This window comes from Artemia franciscana, chromosome 9 (assembly GCF_032884065.1).
Source record: "Artemia franciscana chromosome 9, ASM3288406v1, whole genome shotgun sequence".
In the NCBI taxonomy this organism is placed as follows: Eukaryota; Metazoa; Arthropoda; class Branchiopoda; order Anostraca; family Artemiidae; genus Artemia; species Artemia franciscana.
This window is the reverse complement of record NC_088871.1, coordinates 27,143,092-27,162,822: the sequence shown is the minus strand read 5'-3', so window position 1 is coordinate 27,162,822 and position 19,731 is coordinate 27,143,092. Positions and strand designations below refer to the sequence as shown.

At 36.9% G+C, this 19,731-nt stretch overlaps 1 protein-coding gene across 1 annotated transcript in view; it reads right to left on the bottom strand.

Moving 5' to 3' along the window:
- Positions 1-19,731, bottom strand: part of LOC136031216 (protein unc-13 homolog B-like) — a 467,059-nt gene that overhangs the window by 383,070 nt on the left and 64,258 nt on the right. The window contains exons 8-9 of the mRNA XM_065710597.1: positions 15,245-15,330; positions 4,304-4,388 (exon numbers count right to left, since the gene is read on the bottom strand). Coding sequence (XP_065566669.1) covers positions 4,304-4,388; positions 15,245-15,330 — 171 coding nt within the window. The remainder of the gene's footprint in view (positions 1-4,303; positions 4,389-15,244; positions 15,331-19,731) is intronic.

The following is a 19,731-nucleotide window of genomic DNA, read 5'->3' as shown; positions in this document are numbered from 1 at the left end:
CAAACCTCCAGTAGAAGCAACAGTGTAGGCCTGCTCCAAAGCAAAAAGGTGAAGAAATGCCTCATATCCCACAACCCAATATCGGATACACTACTTACTGCCCGCTTCAACCACAATCTTGCGAAGACTTTGATTATTGTGTGCTACGAACCAACGAATGTTTCTTCTGTGAACAAAAAAAAAACAAGTTCTACTCAGATCTGACATCTGCTCTATCTCAGATTTTCCCTCACGACGTATTGGCCGTGGTGGGCGATTTCAATGCAACTGTATCTAACCCCAGCGGAGTTTTTAAACCTATAATCGGACAAATTACCCCAGGCTCTTTAAACAAAATGGGACCTAATCACTCCAGCTGTCTGCTATGCAGGAACTAGTCATTGCTAACTTCATTTTCCTCAGAAAAGATATCTATAAGCCAGCATGATATAGCAATAAAGGGTGAACGCGAAAGATACTGGAACTGATGAATGCAAAGATAGAATTCATCAGTAACGAATTGTAGAACGTATCGCTGCGCTGAGATAGGGAATAGTGGCCATATACTATTTAGTACCATTTTCTGCCTGCTTCTTAAAGCCCAACCGTCAGACCGACCCCAGCCAAAAGTTGGACACCGAGAAACTGCAAATAGAGGCATTCTACCAAAATTTCACAGTTGAAATTCAGAATAGGCAGGGTGGTGTTTAGGCAGGGTGTTGTTCATTCCCCTAGTATTGTTAAGGTTTGTATTTCTGGTGTGCTGGCTACGATTTCAGGTACATACCCTTCTGCTCTTGGGGATATTTCTTATCTTGCGTATGCTGACGACTCGCTTTTGATTAGCCGATACAAAAGGGGTCTCTCTCAAATGATCTCTACAGTTTCTGATACTTTTTTTGATATTGGCCATTCAATTGATATAAACAAATGTGAGTTTCTTCCTTTTCACGGTACTACTGCTACTTCCCTTCACTGTGATAACTTCACTATCCCTCTTGTTGATTGTATCCGTTGGCTTGGTATCTCTATTACTAACAACCTTTCGAGCTAGCGTCAGCATACTGCTTGTGATATAAATAAAAAGATCTAGATTGGCTATGCAATGATTATGGCAAACAGAGGGAAGTATAATAGACATGCGCTGGCCAAAATTTATTCTACTTTTTATGATAATTCTGTTCTTTATGCTTCAGGTCTCTTCCCCTTCTTAAGAAAGGTAATTTAAACAAAATCCGGAATTTTTTTTTTAATTTCGCAAATTTCTTCTGTATCTTCCACCTTGGACAAAGAACCGGATTCTTGTTAGCAGAGTTTCAGTTCCTCATATAACTTAGAGGCCGAGATTCAACACAAAAAACTCTCCAGTACAGCTTATTCGCGCCACCATCTCCGCCACCATCACCCCCGTCTTATCCGTTTCTTTCGTTGATTTTTGTGCATATTTTTTTTCTCTTTGTGTTTTTATATGTATCCTTCCTCCACCATATTTAGCTTATGTATCGTATGGGTGATAAATAAATTATTATTAATAGATTAGAGCTCCTGAATACCCTTGTTGACCCGGACATATTCTGGCACACATATAAAAACGGTGTACTAGAGGTTGTCACTTATACCGTTGGTCGCAAAATGTATTCAAAGAAGCTCTGACTATCACAAGAAGCAATGCAAATCATTAAACGGTGTCGGAAAGTGCAGCTGGCCAGAGATATGACCTCTTACAGACGGCTAAACAGGATCAGAAACAATGTTATTCGCCGTGATAAACAACTACTTGGGGATGTGGGTTGAGAGCTAGGGGATGCAGCAAAAAAAAGTGACCTCATGTCGCTTTTCAAGCATGTCAGAGACCTTAGCGATGGGAAACCACCAAAGATAGGCGCAGTTAAATCTGTCTCTGACGAAATGCTAGAAGATGAAAACGTGCAACTTGATCAATGGAATGAACACTTCACTAAAGCTACGAAACGCCGATAGAATCGAGTTTGATCCTAATCTAACTGCGTCCGCTCAGCAAACAATATGTGAAAACTGCTGTAGCCTAATTCTCCTTTGGTAAAAGAGATATAAATGGCCCTGCAAAGAATGAAGACCAGCAAGGCACCGGGATCCCGCGGGATCACCATTGAGCTACTTAAGTTCAAAGGATCAGCAATGCTACTTTGACTGTACACGTTCTTTTCCCTCGTCTGGTAAACCGAATCGATACATAAAGAATGAAAGGAAGGGATAATATTCCTGTATGGAAGTGCAAAGCTAACCGAAGCAATTGCTCAAACTACACAAGAATCACCTTCCTATCAGATCGTGGCAAACTATTCGCCATGACGTTGCTTGATTCATCATTTAACTGAGTCGGATTCAGTAAACAGATTTCATGCCCATTAGATCCATGACCAAACAGATATACACTATTCACCTGGTCGTAGAGAAAGCCCGTGAGCTCCAGTGTACACCTTATGTTGCCTTTATTGACTTTAAAGAAGCTTTAGGCTCGGTCGACCGTGTGTCTCTTTGGCTGGTACCGCAACGAAAAGGTCTCCCTGACAAATATTGAATCGGCACCAAAATAATAGTCATGGACCCAGCAGGTAACTCCGCACTCACCAGCTTTCAACGTATTAGGCCACACTGTTGAAGTTGCCATGTCTTTTACTTATCTTGGATCTGCCGTCTCGGGTACAGGCTGAATTGAAATGGATGTCCAGTTGCACATTGTTAAGTCTGCGTCTATTATGGCTCCATTATACCGTTCCGAATTGGTCAAAGCCCGACATTAGCCAAAACAAAAATATTGATCTATAACACAACCGCTAAGTATGTCCTTCTCTGCGATGATGAAACTTGGCTGGCTGCTGATTATCTTCGCAATGTCATTTATGTGGCCCAAACAAACTTCTTAAGACCAATCCAAGGGATCAAGTGATACGACTTCATCTCAAAATTCCCAAGGCTGATAATAACGGATTAGATCAACAGCTCCCGTTCATCTCACCGTTAGAGCCATACGGTGGTTTTGCCACTTAATTCGTGTGCCGTCAGAAGCACCTGCCAGCACACTTTTCAATTTTGATCCCCCTAAACATGGATGGATGCACCCCCATGGAAGACCCTTGCTCAGATGGGGCGACAGCCTTACCTAGTAGTCACCTCTCAAACAGTACTTCTCCGTCATCAGTACTGATCTCCAAGAAGTAGTCACGCTTGCACGAGACTGTTCGGAATGGAGGCAAAAAGTTACATCTCTATCTACATTGAACCAACAGCAAGAGCTCTAAGTCAAGTAAGTCAATGTGCAGCCTAATATGAACGTACTGTCTGAAATTTCCAATCATTTGTTACCGTTAAAAATAATTTTGACGACCATTTTAAGGAAGAGGTGAAAAAGATTGATTTTTTTAGTTGTATTTGCAACCTTTGACAAGACGACTTACCAACTAGTTTGTCAATAAAAACAAGTGATGAACGCATTGATTTATCAGAAGATACGTCACTAAACAACAGTTGTAATCGTAAAGAGTTCAGGTTTTCTGGTTCTCAGTTGGTTATAACTATCCTTGTCTGTGTTATAAAACTATGACAGTCCTCCTCCTCCTTACTAGCGCACATCCATCAGCGGCCGAATTTTGGGCTATGGTTTACATTAAAACTAAATACAGAAATAAATTGGACATATCAGAACTAATTTCGACTAAAACGAAAGCTGAAGCCGATGCTAAAGCTATAATGAAGAAAAAATCGGAAACATATACATCGTTCCCATTGAAATAACTTAGAAAAAAACAAACAAACAAACTTCCAGGTCTAATTATTTAAGTAATAAAAAAATATTTAAGGCATTTTTCTTATTTTAACAGTCTTTTATTCATATTGGTAATACTTGTAATTTGTTTTTCTTGTCAAATAGAACAAATAAATTCCACTACTTGCCACAACGAAATCTGAGCATTACCAATATTAATACCCTTTTTTCTCCAAGGCAGCATAAAGATGGGCCCTAAAATTAGAAACTTTTATTAGATGGGCTGAAGCCCCGTCGATTATAGGAACCATTAATTTATAGAAATGAGTAATAAGATCAGGCCTAACACGAAACATTGAGGATTATTACATTTAAACAAATTATTTAACTGCTATAATTTAAATTATTTATGTATGTTGAAATTTCAGGATGAGAGATTTGAACTATTATTCATGATTGATGAATCATAATTCCGGTAAAAATATTCGAATCATTATTCATATTAACAGAGGCCTAATTGTTCATGCGGCTCAGCAGCTTTTATTTCTAGTAGACGTGAGTTGAGTTGTCAAAACGTACCCTTGTTGATCAGCATAATCCATTCCTTCATAATAATCTTCTTCAAGGAGCTTTGGTTGCCTTTCCAAACTTGGCCGCCTCGTATCTAAAAAAAATGAAAACCATGCAAAACTTACAAAAAGCAAATATAGGAAAGAAAACTTTTTGCTATAGCTTGTTTTATTTGTGTATGTGTTTTTAAATGAAAGTTCTTAAGCCGAACTAGCCAGCCATGACAACCAACAACAAAGAGAGATAAAACTCAATGAAAAAAAAAACATCAAATGAGACTGCGGCCAGTAGAGAGAAAAGGGATGAAAGACTAAAAGTTTTAGTCTTTCATCTCTTTTCTTTCTACTGGCCGCAGTCTCGTTTGATGATTTTTTTTTTATTGAGTTTTATCTCTCTTTTATGTGTTTTTAAAGGAAAAATTTCTTTTACATTTTTTATTAGACCATTTCAAAGGTGCTTACGTTTTTTGCTAAGGTTATCCATTATTTTAGGCTTAAGTACCCTTATCAGAGTTAACACACTTGCGTTAACTAAGTAAGGAGATGTACATCTTCTACATATTTTTTCCCTGAATTCAAATTCAAATTCAAATTCAAATTCATTTTATTTAAAAAACATTCGACGGACAGAGCCGATTATTAGTTTTTATTGTCATACACACACAAAAATTCGTCGACAAGTCAAAATTAACATTCACAAAATTAATAATATATACAATTAACAATAATAATTGTCACATACACACGAAAATAAGTCAACAAATATACACAAAATTATAATAATACAATTAACAACAATAATCCGGATTAAAAAGTCGATCCAGCATTAAACAACTTAACAAACGAGGGCACAAAACTAAGCTCATAACGAGCATGTGACACAGTCACAGGATGAAGTTTTGGTACAGGCTCTGCAACGGCCCTGAGTGGCCTTACCCGTGCCGGTTGATGTTGGGGAGGAAGGATATTTCGGTGTATAGGGCTGGACAAAATTTTATTACCAAAGGATAGGGCTAGTTTTAAACGACGAGATTGAAGGGTTTGAAGTTGAAACTGATTAAGGAGGGATATGTACGGTATTTTTGGGGCTTTTGAGATTACTAGGAGGGCACGGTATTGCACCCTCTCAACCCGGTCCGACTGTTCCCTAGTCAGCCCGAAATGCCATACAGGGCAACAGTATTCAAGTGTGGAACGTATAAAAGAGAAATAGATGCGTAGGAGGTGTGGTGCAGGGATTCCATGGCGAGCCAACAACTTTAGAGACCTGATGGCCAAATTAGCTTTTTTTAACATGCCATCAACATGTTTATTCCACTTCAGATCTGAAGTGATATGAACGCCGAGCAGTTTAATTTCGGTCACGTGACTGGCGCTGGGAATAGGTGGATTAAAAACTGGCGCAGATTTTAAAAAAGAAAATGTTAAAATTACAGATTTATCAAAGTTGACAGTCATTTTGTCCACCTTTGCCTCTTGACATATATCTTTCATTAATGAACCTGCTCTGCTTGGTAGGTTTTTCCGAAAACATTCAATGAGCGACATATCGTCGACATACTTCCAGCGATCGTCCAGTGTTGCTGCCAAATCATTTATTATGACAAGAAACAAAAGTGGTCCCAAGAGGGTACCTTGGGGAACTCCACAAAAAATGGGCAGTGGGTCGGAGTAGGTGGACTTATATTTTGTCCGTTGACATCTACCAGAAAGAAAACTAGCAATTAAACGTACAAGGAATGAATCTACACCTAGTCCAAGAAGTTTTTTTACAAGAATTTTGTGGCAAATTAAATCAAAAGCTTTTCTTAGATCTATTGCAATAAGATTAATCCAAGAATCTGGTTCATCGAGTTTTTGCAAAATACTGTCAATTATACTTACTAAGTAATGAGATGTAGATGTGTTTGGCATATTTCCAAACTGCCTTGGATCAATTTTGTCCAGAATACGGTCTTTCAGCCATGCTGCAACAAAACTTTCATACACTTTGCTAAAAATGGGTGTCTTAGTGATCGGTCGGACACCCGAAAAATCATTGGGCGCATCTTTTTTTGGTATTGGTGTAATGAACCCATTTTTCCAAATTGATGGATACTCACCTGTTTTTGTCACCTGATTAAAAAGGAGTGTTAGGGGGCCACTAAGATAATCTGGAAATGCCTTGATGAGATCAATGGGAATATCTACAGGGGTAATGCTTGTTCTTTTAAGCCTTTTTAATTTGAAAAACACCTGGGACTCTGATATCAAAGGGAAATCAAAAGACTCAGGAGGAGGGGTGGGTATTCCCACGCTCAGCAAAGGCGGGAGGGATTGCACAATGTTACCCAGATGTTTATTAAGGGAGTTGGCTGTTACGACGTCATCTTCATCAATGCCAAAATCGACTCCTTTTTCCACCTTGCCCGTCATCCTTTTGATTCGGTTGTACCACTGGCTTGGTTTGGACTCGAACAGATGATTAACTTTACGTTCTACATATTTGTTCGCGTGTTTTCGAGTGACTTTTCTTAGTTTGTTTTTCAACCTGTTGGCTTGTTGGGTATTACCTTGACGGAAAAGCCATCTCTTTTCCATTACCATTTTCTTAACTTCTTGTGTAATATATGGTCGATCTGACGAGAAACGTTTTGTTGACTTCTCAGGAAAACAGGCCTTGTAATTATGAAGCAAAGCTTCTTGGAAAATAGTAGCTATTTCGTTGCTACTTTTAGCATCTTGGAATTTTTCCCATTTCTCGCAGCTTAACCATTGGCCAAAAGTCAGAAGTCCCTCACTTGTGATTGGTCGACTGATAGTTACAGTTGTAGTGTAATCGATTTTAATGGAACAGGTGGGGTTAAGTTCAAGAGAAAAGTGGTAACTTCCTCCAATTGGAGCCCCGGTCGTAGGTATGTTGTAAAATTCGTGCATATTTGTGGAAATTCGGTCAAGGGAGGTGCCACCTTTGGTTGTGGGAAAATTGACGAGCTGCTTCAGGCCGATTCCGGCGTCTAGGTGATGGAGCTTTAATTCATTGGCATTGCCCATCATGAAAATTCTGCATGATGGGTATTTGCCCAAAACAAAATCCGAACTGAGCTGTAGCTTTTCTACGAATGCTTGGCGGTATTCACTCGTCTGACCCGGTGAGTAATAATGCACGCAGAGAGCAATACCAGTGAATTTCCGGGGGAGACGTTGTGGTTTTAGAATGACCCACATTATTTCGTCGTACTCAGTTAAAAAAGGGACATCAAGTCTAGCTGCTTTTAAAATTTCATGGGCATAAATAAGAACTCCGCCACCTTTTTTCCCCAGTGGATGGTCATCAGGTCGCATTTATATAAATTCATCAAAATTGCCTATTTTCAGGAGTTCTGGGCTTTGTTGATGGGCTTCAGAAACCATTAGGACAGATGCCTTTGTTGCCTGCGCTAGACTTCTTAACTCAGCCACTTTATCAAAACTTAAACTTTCAGCATTTGCGTAAGGGAAGGAAAAACTTCAGAATTATAATACTTTATCTTACTGGTGTTTGATGTTCTTGTTGTAGGTCTTTGTAAGAATATGTTATTTCCCTGGTGGGTGAGGCTGTCATCAGGATTACCCATACCAACCAGGGGCTCAAATTTATTCAGTACTGGAATTTCGGCTGAAACGAAAGAAATTGTGTCCTCGCCATTGGGGGCTGTGAGGGTGGACAGGAGGGGGGAGGTACGGGGATTTGAAACACTGTCGGGGGGCTCGGGGACGTTATCTTTTGTGGGGGGTAGAAAAGTTGATGCTGCTGAGGTAGCGGATCCGGGAAAAACATTCCGACCGACCGAGAAGGCGCTTTATATACTTCCTATACAAAAAAAAGGTCTTAAAAACTTGAGAGTTTTTAAAACTCTCAGCATTTTCAGGCCGAAAGTAATTACGAAGCGAAACTCGAAGAAATGTTAGCTGCTTCTGAGCATACCCTTTTTGTCGTTACTACTGAGTCCGTTGAAAAAGCTATATATCAACAAAAGCAGAAATCATCTAGTGGTATTGATCATGTTAGTGCTGTGCATCTAAAGCCTGGTGGCACTCTTCATGTCCAGCATATCACACTTTTAATGCAAATGATTTTTCACTCAGTGCAAGGTTCCAACTGCATTTTGTATTGGTGATCTTACAACCATTGCTAAAAAGGGAGGGCAGACCCTCAAAGTTCCTCTTTTTGACCAATTATTGTTGCGAAATCTCCCTGTTGACTTTTTGAACTTCTCTTCAGAGACGATCTTTAAAAGACATGTTACACTCCACCACATCAGTTCGGGTTCAAACAAGGAACAGGATGTGCAGATGCACTTACAGTCTTGGCAAACGACTCTAATTGATGCAAAATCTGCGGGAAAATGGCTTGCTCTTGCTAGTCATGACGCCAAACGTGCCTTTGACTCGTTAATAAACCCTGCAATGCTTCTGAAAGCTGCCAAGCGAGGGCAAAGCCCTACAGTTATTCTCACACTTTGGGATATATATTCTTTTCTGCGTATTCGACTAAAATAACCGCCCGATAAGAATATGCCTCCAGTTGCTCAAACAAAGCTGATTCCGGATTTGAAAGGTGCACGCCAAGGAGCAGTTTCTTCACCTGGTCTATCTAATAATTACGTCCTTGACGCTCAGGATCTATGTCCCTCCTCATTAATTTTATCGTCAAGAAATCTGTCACTAATGTGTTATGTTGACGATGTTCTGAATCTTAGTCGCACCCTTCAACGAATAAGTGATGTTTTTTTCTATCGTCCAAGTAGAACACCTTAAGCTTGGTCTACATTTCAATTATACGAAATCGGAAATAGTCCTTTTTAAGTGGAAGAGTGATCTACTAAAATCGGTCAAATTGGGAAATCTTCGGCTCAACCTGTTGATCTCATCGTGTGTCTTGGTCTCCCTATAGGTTCATATGTATGCCAAACCCGGTAACTCCTTATTGAAGATCTATCCCGCCACATTTCCGCCTCTTATGTGTCAATAATTTACTGCAATTTCAGATTCAACCGGCGTTTGCCAGTTAGCCTTTTCAATGCAATAAATCTCCCTCACATTCTGTATATATCACTCTTTTGGAAACTGTTAACTAATAGTGACCGAACTAAAATACGTTCACTTTTCTTCCATTTTTCAAAATATTTACTCCACCTTCCACCCTGGCAAACAAACAGTTTAAAGTCAGTTTAAAGTTGCTGACCGGAATATTACAGTAGCTAGAGTAATAGCTAAACACAATGAAAAAAGTGAATATGACTGCCCAGGAGTAGTATTCTGTATTATTTCAGTAGTTCGTGCCTTTTTTTCTTTTTCTTTTTTATTGCTTATTTCGTATTTTGTAATATTTTTACTTATGTTGTTGTTTCTTTTTGTTTTTCTTTTTTCTCTCTTTTTTTTGCTCCGTCTTGTTCAAAACTTAGCTTTTTAAATTTTTAAATTTGTTACTAATTCATTGTTTATTTTTATCCGTCAATGTCGTTGCTATGACAAGGGCTAGTGCAGTAATCGGTGTCTTCTTTCTCTTGCCTTTTCTTTTTTTATGTTTTTTATTCCTCTACTTCGTCTTATCATTTTGTGTGAATGATAAGTGTTCAATTAATAAAAAAAATAAATTAAAATGTTCCATCTCTTTCCCATGTGCCTATTTCACCCAGACGCTTTCCGGAAACCCTTGGGGTGTTGGTTAAAATTCAAGATACCTATAACCTACACAAATGGAAGAATAATGCTCCCAAATTATGAAATTCGTCCGTCTTCGACAGATGCATTGTTACTGGCAAGGTAAAAGTGTTGCATTTTCTTAAAGTAGGAGCTGCAAAGAATTTAATTATGTATTATAGGAAGAAAAAGTTGAGCCAGTGATGCCTAAGCTTCTAGCCCCCGTGTGCCCTCGATGGCAGCAGATCAAAGTTTTTTAGATCCACATTTTGCTAAGAAATAGTTGAAAAACCTATAGAAAACATCCAAGACCAAATGAACTTAACGGAGTTGGATATTTTCTATCAGCCAAGAAAGAAAGGGAAATATTTAATTAGACTAGGCTAAAATAGAATATTTTCAATCAGCAAGACTAAAAGTAGTTGCTAATATTTACTAATTATTTTGTTTGATCAAGGCTTATATGATGGTAAATGAAGGTAAAAAAATGCTGAATCAACAGTTTCTGGTTATTTCTACACTTTGATTTTTACTGTTTTCTGTTGTTGGAACCTAATTTCTAAGCTTTGCTGTGCACTTCCAACATAGAATTTTCTACGAGAGCAAGATATCTTATGCACAATACTTTCTGAATTTTGGGTATTATGTTCTATTCAGTATCAAACGGTTCGTCATAACGAGCTGTAAGTAAGGAGTGACTCACTCATTCTAACGATGTATATAATTCATAAAGTTTACTGTTGGCCATGAAAAGCTATGAGGCCGAGAAAATTTGCCTGAATTTGAAAAAAAGACAAAGACCAAGACATCCAAGCTATTTTAAGCAAAATTACACGATCAGATTCAGCATATAAAAACCCTTTGTTAATGTAATGTAATTCCACCTTTTTGTTGATAGAAGCTTGAAAGCTTCTATCTACAAAAAGGCGGAATTTTAAATTTTTTGACAGAAGAAAGATCATTGATATGGGTTTATTTGTTATTTTATTTTATTTTTTCCTGGGTCAATCGTATTAGTACGCACGTTTTAATAGTTGAATCTTAGCCGGATTTCTTGCAGACATCTAAGTAGTTTTTTCGGGAGCACCACACTCTTACATGATTCATATATTCGCCCTTGTCTTGAGCTAAGTGGGTGAAGGTCATCACCCCGTATTTGACTAGTATATTTTGGATTGTTGTTTAGAGGAGGAAGTCCCCTGGAAACTTTCTAATGTCACTCTGGGGAGCAATGATTTCTTATTCGGCTCGTATACTAGGTAACCTATTTCCTTGACCTTGAGCGGAGGTCATTGATGAGTATCTCAAACAATGGGTTTAACTGGTTTATTTTGAAATGTCGCATGGGTAATGTTGTTCCTGGTACCTTGGCACCACTCCAAGGCCACTGAGAGGCAATGAACTCTTACTTGGCTCGTATACTAGTTAAAAAACGGATTTCTTTCATCTTGAGCAAAGGTCATTGACCAAAATATCACATAGACTATGTGTTGAACTGATTTATTTTGATCTGTTGTACTGATACCCGGTAAGGTTAGTTGCGTTTGTCTTAAGAAAAACAACTTTGTAGTGACTTTTTTTCAGGACTTAGTTTTTTAACTTAAGAATTTTTGAAGCATAAACTCACACCAACAAAAGGCTAAGAAATCTGACTCGGAAAGTCCTGAGATTGCATAACTAAATATTCCAAATCATGAACTTCAGACATGCCGAAACATGAAATACGAGATTCATCACCACATATGATACGTTACAGATATCGACCTCCAGTAAAAGCCTAAGACATCTAGCTCAAGTAACCCCGACAATCACACATACAAAAGACTAAGAAACCTAGCTTAGAAAGGCATGAAATAACAAACTAAAGATCCCAAATTACGAATTTAAGACAATTCATTACAAGAATTAGGAAACTAAACATACCATATTCAGACAACGCACATACAATAGCCAAGGGAGCTTAGCTCAGAATAGTCCAAATTTACAAGCTAAAGATCCCGAATCATAAGTTTCACAAAAGTCAAATCACAAAAAAAAACCATCTGAAATCATAAGTTTCATACAGTGAACACCTACGAAAGGCTAGGAAATCTAGCTGGGAAAAGCCGTGAAAATCAAATTAAACAGCCCACATAACAAGTGTCAGACAACACACACCTACAAAAGGCAAATAAAGCTAGCACAGAAAGCCTCAAAATAGATAACTAAACATCCCAACTCATAAGTTTCAGACAACACACACCTACGAAAGGCTAAAATACCTAGCTCATAGCAAACTAAACATCTGAAATCAGGGGTATCAGACAACCCACACCTCCAGGCCAATTTTTGAAGGTCATTTAGGAAAAGAAAACTTAAACTTTAAGAAAAATTATATCCATATCAATTTTTCACGAGCGCAATTGATTTTCTAGAATTACTAGAGATTGCAGTTATTTTTAGGTGACACCCTGATGTCTTTGCGGAAAATGGGAAACCCCAAGAATGACGTAGGGCAATGATCACAAAAAATTCTTGTGTTTTTTGAAGATGAAACAGAGCTTGGAATGAGAATTTTCTTTTTTTGTCTAAAAGATCATCAAAGATAGAAACATTTTGAAAAAAAGAATTATCTTCCAAGTAAAAAAAAATAGTCAAGAAATGCTATTGACTCTTTAGTAGTTTAAATAGGCAAAAGAAGATCTTGGTATCTATCAACGCATCGCGGGTATATTCAGAGGCACTAGGAAAACGGTTTAACAGCCTATAAAAACGGTATGTTCATTTGAAAAAAAGCATTAATGCTGACTTTTTTTTAGGTAGAGAGTAATTTTGTATGATTGAACATTTTTCTGAAATATTTCTTTCTTGATGAAACATTTCAGATATTTATGAGAAAAAAAGAGGAAGATTGATTGGGATTATTGCTACAATCTAAGGGAATTAGGGATCATTTGTTTAAGTCATATTACGCTTGCCTCTTTTGCACACTTTATTATGGTATCCGTTAACCCATGAATATATTGTGATAAGTGTCAATTAAATTTTAAGTGTCCTCTGAAAATTGTACTAAATATTTTATAATAGATGGCAATGAAAGACAGTTTAGGTTCCCAGAACAGCTTATTATTGGGTTTGTTTCACTTTCACAATTGTGACATTATATAAATATCGCCAATAGCGATAAAATATCGATAAAAAGGCTTGTCAAATTTCAAATTTATTTTTGACTAAAATTGAAATTGCAACTGAGAGGGCATTAGTCAATAACTGAGAGGGTAATTTAAGATGTTAAAATTTTCTGTAGGACAAAAAATCCAAATTTCTTAGAATCATGCTTAAATTACCGTCCAAGTGAAGACCGAGTGAAAGGCTGTGGGTTTATTTTACAGAGATCTATGCAAGTCTTTTAATTGAACTTCTATAATGATCGTCGGCCTTTTTAAATGTGTAGAATTAATGCTAAAGGGCTTAAGAGGTCGTGGTCTCTATCTTAGTCTTTTGTCAACAATAATAACGCCAAAAATTTGCATGAAAACGCCCTATTTTACTCGTTACCTTCAACCCTCGGACCTTAAAATGATTCTCAATTTGTGTTTTTTGTATTTATAATCCTGATGTTAAACCTTTCGTTTGAAAGCTCCATGAATGAGGCTACCGCCCTCTCAAGCTCCCAAAAGACTGAAGAGACTTGTGGGTACTTAATGCTTACTCTTGTTTCTGGGGTTTACATTAAATTTGACCTTAACATTCATTTTTCTATCTGTTACCTTGGGTTTGTTTATTAATGCATGGTAATTTTTGCTAGTTATAAATTTAGCCTGAATGTATATTTTATTTTTTGTTCATTCAAAGATGTTTCTTACAGCCAGAACCCTGTTTGTACCAAATGCTGAGTTCAATATTTGGACATATTTTAAACATCAAATTTTGTCAAAACTTAGCTCATTTTGACCAAGTCCCCGAAAATCTGCGTCTTTGACTTAGCCTCTTTTAATACCAGTCATGGCTTAGCTCTTTCTTATACCCACTAAAGAAGTAAATTATTTTTACAATAAATAAGGAAAACTTTATTTTTCCCTGGGCAGGACTTCGTAACCTGTTTTTTTTTTCCAGCAAGTCAGGTCTAACCTAAAGTTTGTACCGAGTCAGGACCTAAGCTCCATTTTGCACTGAACAAGAATTTCACTTATTTTCTCACCGATTCAGGAGCGGGTTTGTTTTTCACCATAATATTTCACAGCATGGAATTACCTCATATTTGAACTAAGACAAGGCTTACCTAATTTTCCATGGAGTTCAGGCCTTACCTATTTTTTTTCTACTAAGTCAGGACATTGTTTTACACATAGTTATAACTTCGCTTATCTAGCATTACATTTATTTCGACACCTAGTCAGGATATGGTTTCTTTTTGCAGTTATAAAAACAAGCCAAGTTTTGGAACTGGGTCAGTCGAAAGATGGAATTTAGCTCATTTTTCCACTTGCACGGGGGTTCATGTGAACTCGTGTTCACATTTCGTTATCAGACATCTGCTGCTTAGACTTTAATTTTCAAACAGAGTAAGTCCTTAGCACATTTTACAACAAATCGGAATTTAGGTTAATTTCGTTCCAAGCCATGACAAAGCTTTTTTGCATCGATTAAGTTTGCGGCTTTAGCCTGTTTTCTTATGACGTCAAAATTTAGCTCATTTCTGCATTGAGTAAGCTTGCATATTATAATAAGCTCATTCTTGCAACCAGTCAGGACTTGACTTGCTTTGACTCGGAATTAGTCTGCATCCTGGACATATCGTTGCTACATTAGGTCAGGGCTTTGTTTTATTTGTTAGTGTCTCAAGACTTAGTTAGTTTTTTCACTACATTCCATAAGTTCTGCAACTTCAACTTGGATCCGTATTATGATTTGGAACGTTTATACTAAGACCTCAGTGACTGTTAAAAGTTGGCAAATTTTTTTTTCAATCAATTAAATGACCTTTGCTTGAAACGGGCACTAGAATTTTAAATTTTCAGTAAAAAGAACCCTCTTAAAATTTCATAACTATCCAATTTACAAAGTGGGGCAGAAATAGGTCATGCTTTTCGGCTTGCGGCGGTTAGGATCAAATGATAACCCTGTATTGCAAAGATGAGATCCATCTACTAAGCCACCATAGGCTAAAAATATTTCTACCAAATATAATGACCTTCATGTATACAAATTCCTTACAGCATGCAAAATTCAACCTGAGACCCGCTTGTCACCGAGGGCAGCTCTATCCTATGGGATGCTATTAGGTATTCGACACAGTGAACCTTACCTTTCAAAGATTTAAATTTTGAATTTTCTTCTCTTCTCATTATATCCATAGTCTCAAAAGCATCCATCAATTGATCGTTGTAAATACTGAAATAGATAATCAACATTTAAAACAATTTTCTATTTTCGCACAAGAAAAGTTCATATTTGAATGCACTGTGGTTTTTCGACTAATAGCGTTTCAGGAGTATAAAATGTATACTAGAAATGTTTTTTGTTTTTTTTTATCAAGCTACAATGGATCAAGGTGTTTTTTGATTTCGTTTATTAAATTACAAAACATATTATTAAATATTACCCCCAAATAACAATTTCTATTCCTTCAGCAAAAGCCCATTCTATTCCTATTTCATAGAGTTATTTCAACTCTACTTTCTTTTTTTTGTTTGCTTTATTTTTCGAGAAAATAGTAGTAAATAAAGAGTCATAAGTCTAAATTTATTTCCAAAGGTATTTTTCTTGCGAAGATTTTAAAGTTAATAATCTTGATACTGCTGACAATTTGACGAAACCCTCTCGGTGAAGTTAAATATAACTGTGGTACGGTCACTTTCTGAATTTTCAAGCTGTTATTCAAAGACTAAAGAAATAGATCAATTGAAAAATTATCAGGATCGTAAAATTTAGCCTTCAAAACTTACTGTTTTTTGTATAATTTGACTTTTTCTCCGATTTTTTGAAAGTCTCAAAAAAAGAAACTTAGAACCACACAAATCTCAAAGTTACCTTTCTTTACAAACAGCGGTGGGCTGATTGCAATATTCGATTGTTTAATTGGAAAAGAACCCGAAGTCTATCGATTATAGGCTAACCTGGACAATAATCTCTATCATACAAAGTAACAGAATGTTACAGAAGGTAACAGAAGGTTAAAAAATGAAACAGAAGGTTCATTTAGACATTAACAAATGGACAAGTAGCACAGTGACTTCAACCTTTTTTGCCTTCAGCATGGACCAAACTAGTTGTTTTGACTAAAGAAAAAAGTGCATGGTGAACCGGCATTCCCCTTCATGTTGAGCAGAAAAAAACAAAGAGACAGAAAACATATGGAAAAGAGTTGAAAAGTTGTTTTTTTACATTTTTTGCCAAAACAGACATGTTAGATAGCACGATTTGGAATTATTCATTAACATCATATTATATTCAGTATTATTTTATTCCAATTCCAATTTTATTTCGGAAATCTGAATGAAGATACGGAGGTGATGACTTAAATCCAAACGCTGGAAAGTATTTATATTAGAAATTTGGCAAAAATCTGCTAATGTTTCGCACTAAACGAAAAAACTGAAGCTCAGGCAATTCTATCCTACATTTTTATATTTTTAGTAGCTTCAAAGGTAAAACATAGTTACCTCATTTTGGTTTTAGTAGCACCAAGTTGCAAAAGTAAAAATAAGTCCAATTGTAAGGAAAGTCATAAAGTATATCGTAAGTGAAAATTGGGACCTAGTAGCCTAAGCTATAAAAAAAAAAACAATAAATTGCTGAGCTACTTTTCTTCAGTACTTTAAATGTATCCTTCGATAAAGCTTTTTTCATTTAACTGTCTTATCTGAACCTAAAAACAAGTACCAAATTTGCATTAAAACATATTGTTACAAGTTCTAAGGGTTTACCACCCGGAAAACCCCCCACGGACAATACTAGCGCGGAAAATACTCCCAGAAAACCACAGAATATACCCTCCGTAAAATTGCCCCAGAAAACCCTTCTTGAAAAATACCCCTTTCCTGGGAAATATCCCCCACAGCTGTTTGCGCTCCAATCACTTTCGACTTATAGGGAAAGGACTGGAACTCTCAACTTCCGATCGAATGAGCATCCCCCGAAGTTTCTCTGACAATGAGACGGAGGTGAGTAAGAGGAGGGGGCAGTCACCCCCCCTGTACGGAATAAACTTTTCTCATTTTGGAGTACGGTATTACTCTTTACTTTCATAATAACAGCGTAGACCAGACATGTTTCTAGAAATCAAAAGGGATTAAATATCAGTTTGAAATTTTTATACATTTTTAAAGTTTTTTGTACCCCCTCAACGCTAAAAAAAAATACCTCCCCCAAAAAGAAAGTCCTGGATACGGCCCAGGGGATTACTATGGTTTCTATCTCCACCCTCCCCTCGTCTCTCCCTTAGAACTAATTCTGTATATATCTAAAGGCTCAATGAGAGTTTGGATGTTTTAATATTAAATTGCCCCCTTTACTAGTTGCCCCATAGGCACCACAGCCACCGGGCCTAGCAACCAATTCCGGTTAGGCCCTGTCAACCAGCAGGTGTTACTCATTATTTATCTATTGCGTACACCTCGCTGTTACATAATACTGTTGGATATGTTTTTTGTGATTTCTTTTTTTAAAGATCTTTTCCCCTCAGGACGCTAATCAAGACGCTGGGCCCCAGCAACCAATTTCGATCGGACTCTAGTAACCAGCAGGTATTATTGATTATTCATCTATAATGAACACCTGGTTGTTACTTAATACTTTAGGGGGTGTTTTTTTAAGTTTTTTTCAAGATGTTTTCCCCTCAGGGCCGCTAGTCAAGTGGAGAACCCACAGGATGTAATTGAGGCTGACATAATTTCGCGAGTCAACAGCACTTATTTTGATAGAGCTTGCGCTTCCTCAAGGAACTGCCAATACCACTTACACATGTCTTGTTTTAATTCAGGGAACCTTTATAGCTCGCGATCAAACATATTTGTCTGATCCTTTTTATGTCACACGCATCAATATTTTAAGCAAACACAACTCATTTTGAAGCATGTATTTGATTTTTTTTTTCATCTTGTTTCGAGTAAAACCGCAGTTTAAAGCGTTGATTTTCATATTTTCTTTTATATTCGACAATCATACCACCGTGGCACTGTGTGGGTGCCCTGTGACGCCCTACGGCACCCGTTGTCATCACTTAAGCGTTTTCAGACGTTTGAATATCCTGACAGTTATTTTATTTGAGCAACAGGTCCGGAATTCCCTCTTATTTTCTCTCTAGACATCTAGTGACATCTAGCTTTCGACAGAAATTTAATATAAGTATGAACTTACCGGCTAATCAAATCATTTGCGCAATGCGAGCGTACTTGACGGGTACTATCTCTTAATCTTAAAGTTGAAAGCCTACCGTATTTTTCCATACATGTGGATTACTTGAGGAGGGGGGATGGAGCATTAGAGGTAAATTCGAAAGACACCAGACATGTGACTTATTTCTGTTTTTTGTCCCGGCCTATGGCACTCTGTTACTGATCCATGGTTCACTTTGGCACCTATTATAATTCTTGAAGCATTTTCAAACATTTTCTTGATACAAATCATGCTTCAAATCTATCGCTTTGTGTTTTCTCAAGCCAATGACTTACTCTCTAGGTATTTTCAGATTTTTTTTATGTAAGAAGTTATTATTAAACTCTACCACATTGTTGTTTCGCAAGCCATCCATTTGTAATAATCAAAGGTAATTCACACCACCATGGGATTATATAGCTGGTCCATGGTACCCCGCGGCGCACATCGTCATTCTCAAAAAAATTTCAGACATTCTCTTGATAAAAATCATTCTTTAGACCCAATGGTTTTTTTCGCAACCCATCCTTCATTTAAAGCGCGAAAAAGGTTACTTCGGCTTTCAACAGCGATTTCTACTTCTACTGGCAAAAATCATCAAAAGTAGCTAAGCACCCCTCGCAATTTTTCACCCCCAGTACCTATTGCAGGCAAACTTGCCGTCGTGATCCTTGAAAGGACAATCCGTCAGTAACTATAAGAATGCAAGAAAAACTTTTATAATTTCGTCAGGATTTCTAAGGATTGGTCTGAATTTCTAGGGCTTTAATTTTACAGATTGGTCTTGATTTCTGCGGAGGGGTGTTGATTTTCACGGATTGATTTAGAATTCAATGGATTTCATTGAATTTAATGCTTGGTCTTGATTTCTAGGATAAGTCTTGAATTCTACAGGTTAGTCTTGATTTCTAAGGCGTGTCTTGATTTCTATGGATTGGTCTGGATTTCTACGGATTTTCCTTAATTTTTACAGTATGGTCTTGATTTCTGCGGAGTGGTGTTGGTTTCTACAGATTGATTTTGGCTTCCATCAATTTCTTAGAGTTTTACGGTTTGGTCTTGTTTTCTACAGATTGGTCTCTTGGTTTCTTCGGATTACTTTGGATATTTCGAGACTGGCCCTACTTTTCACCGATGGGTCTTGATTTCTGCGAAGATATTTTGAGTTCTACGAATTTAATTCGATTTATAAAGATTTATTTGAATTTTAAGGCTTGGTCTTGGTTTCTAACCTATATACTATATATATATATATATATATATATATATATATATATATATATATATATATATATATATATATATATATATATATATATATATATATATATATATATATATATATATATATATATATATATATGTATATATATATATATATATATATATATATATATATATATATATATATATATA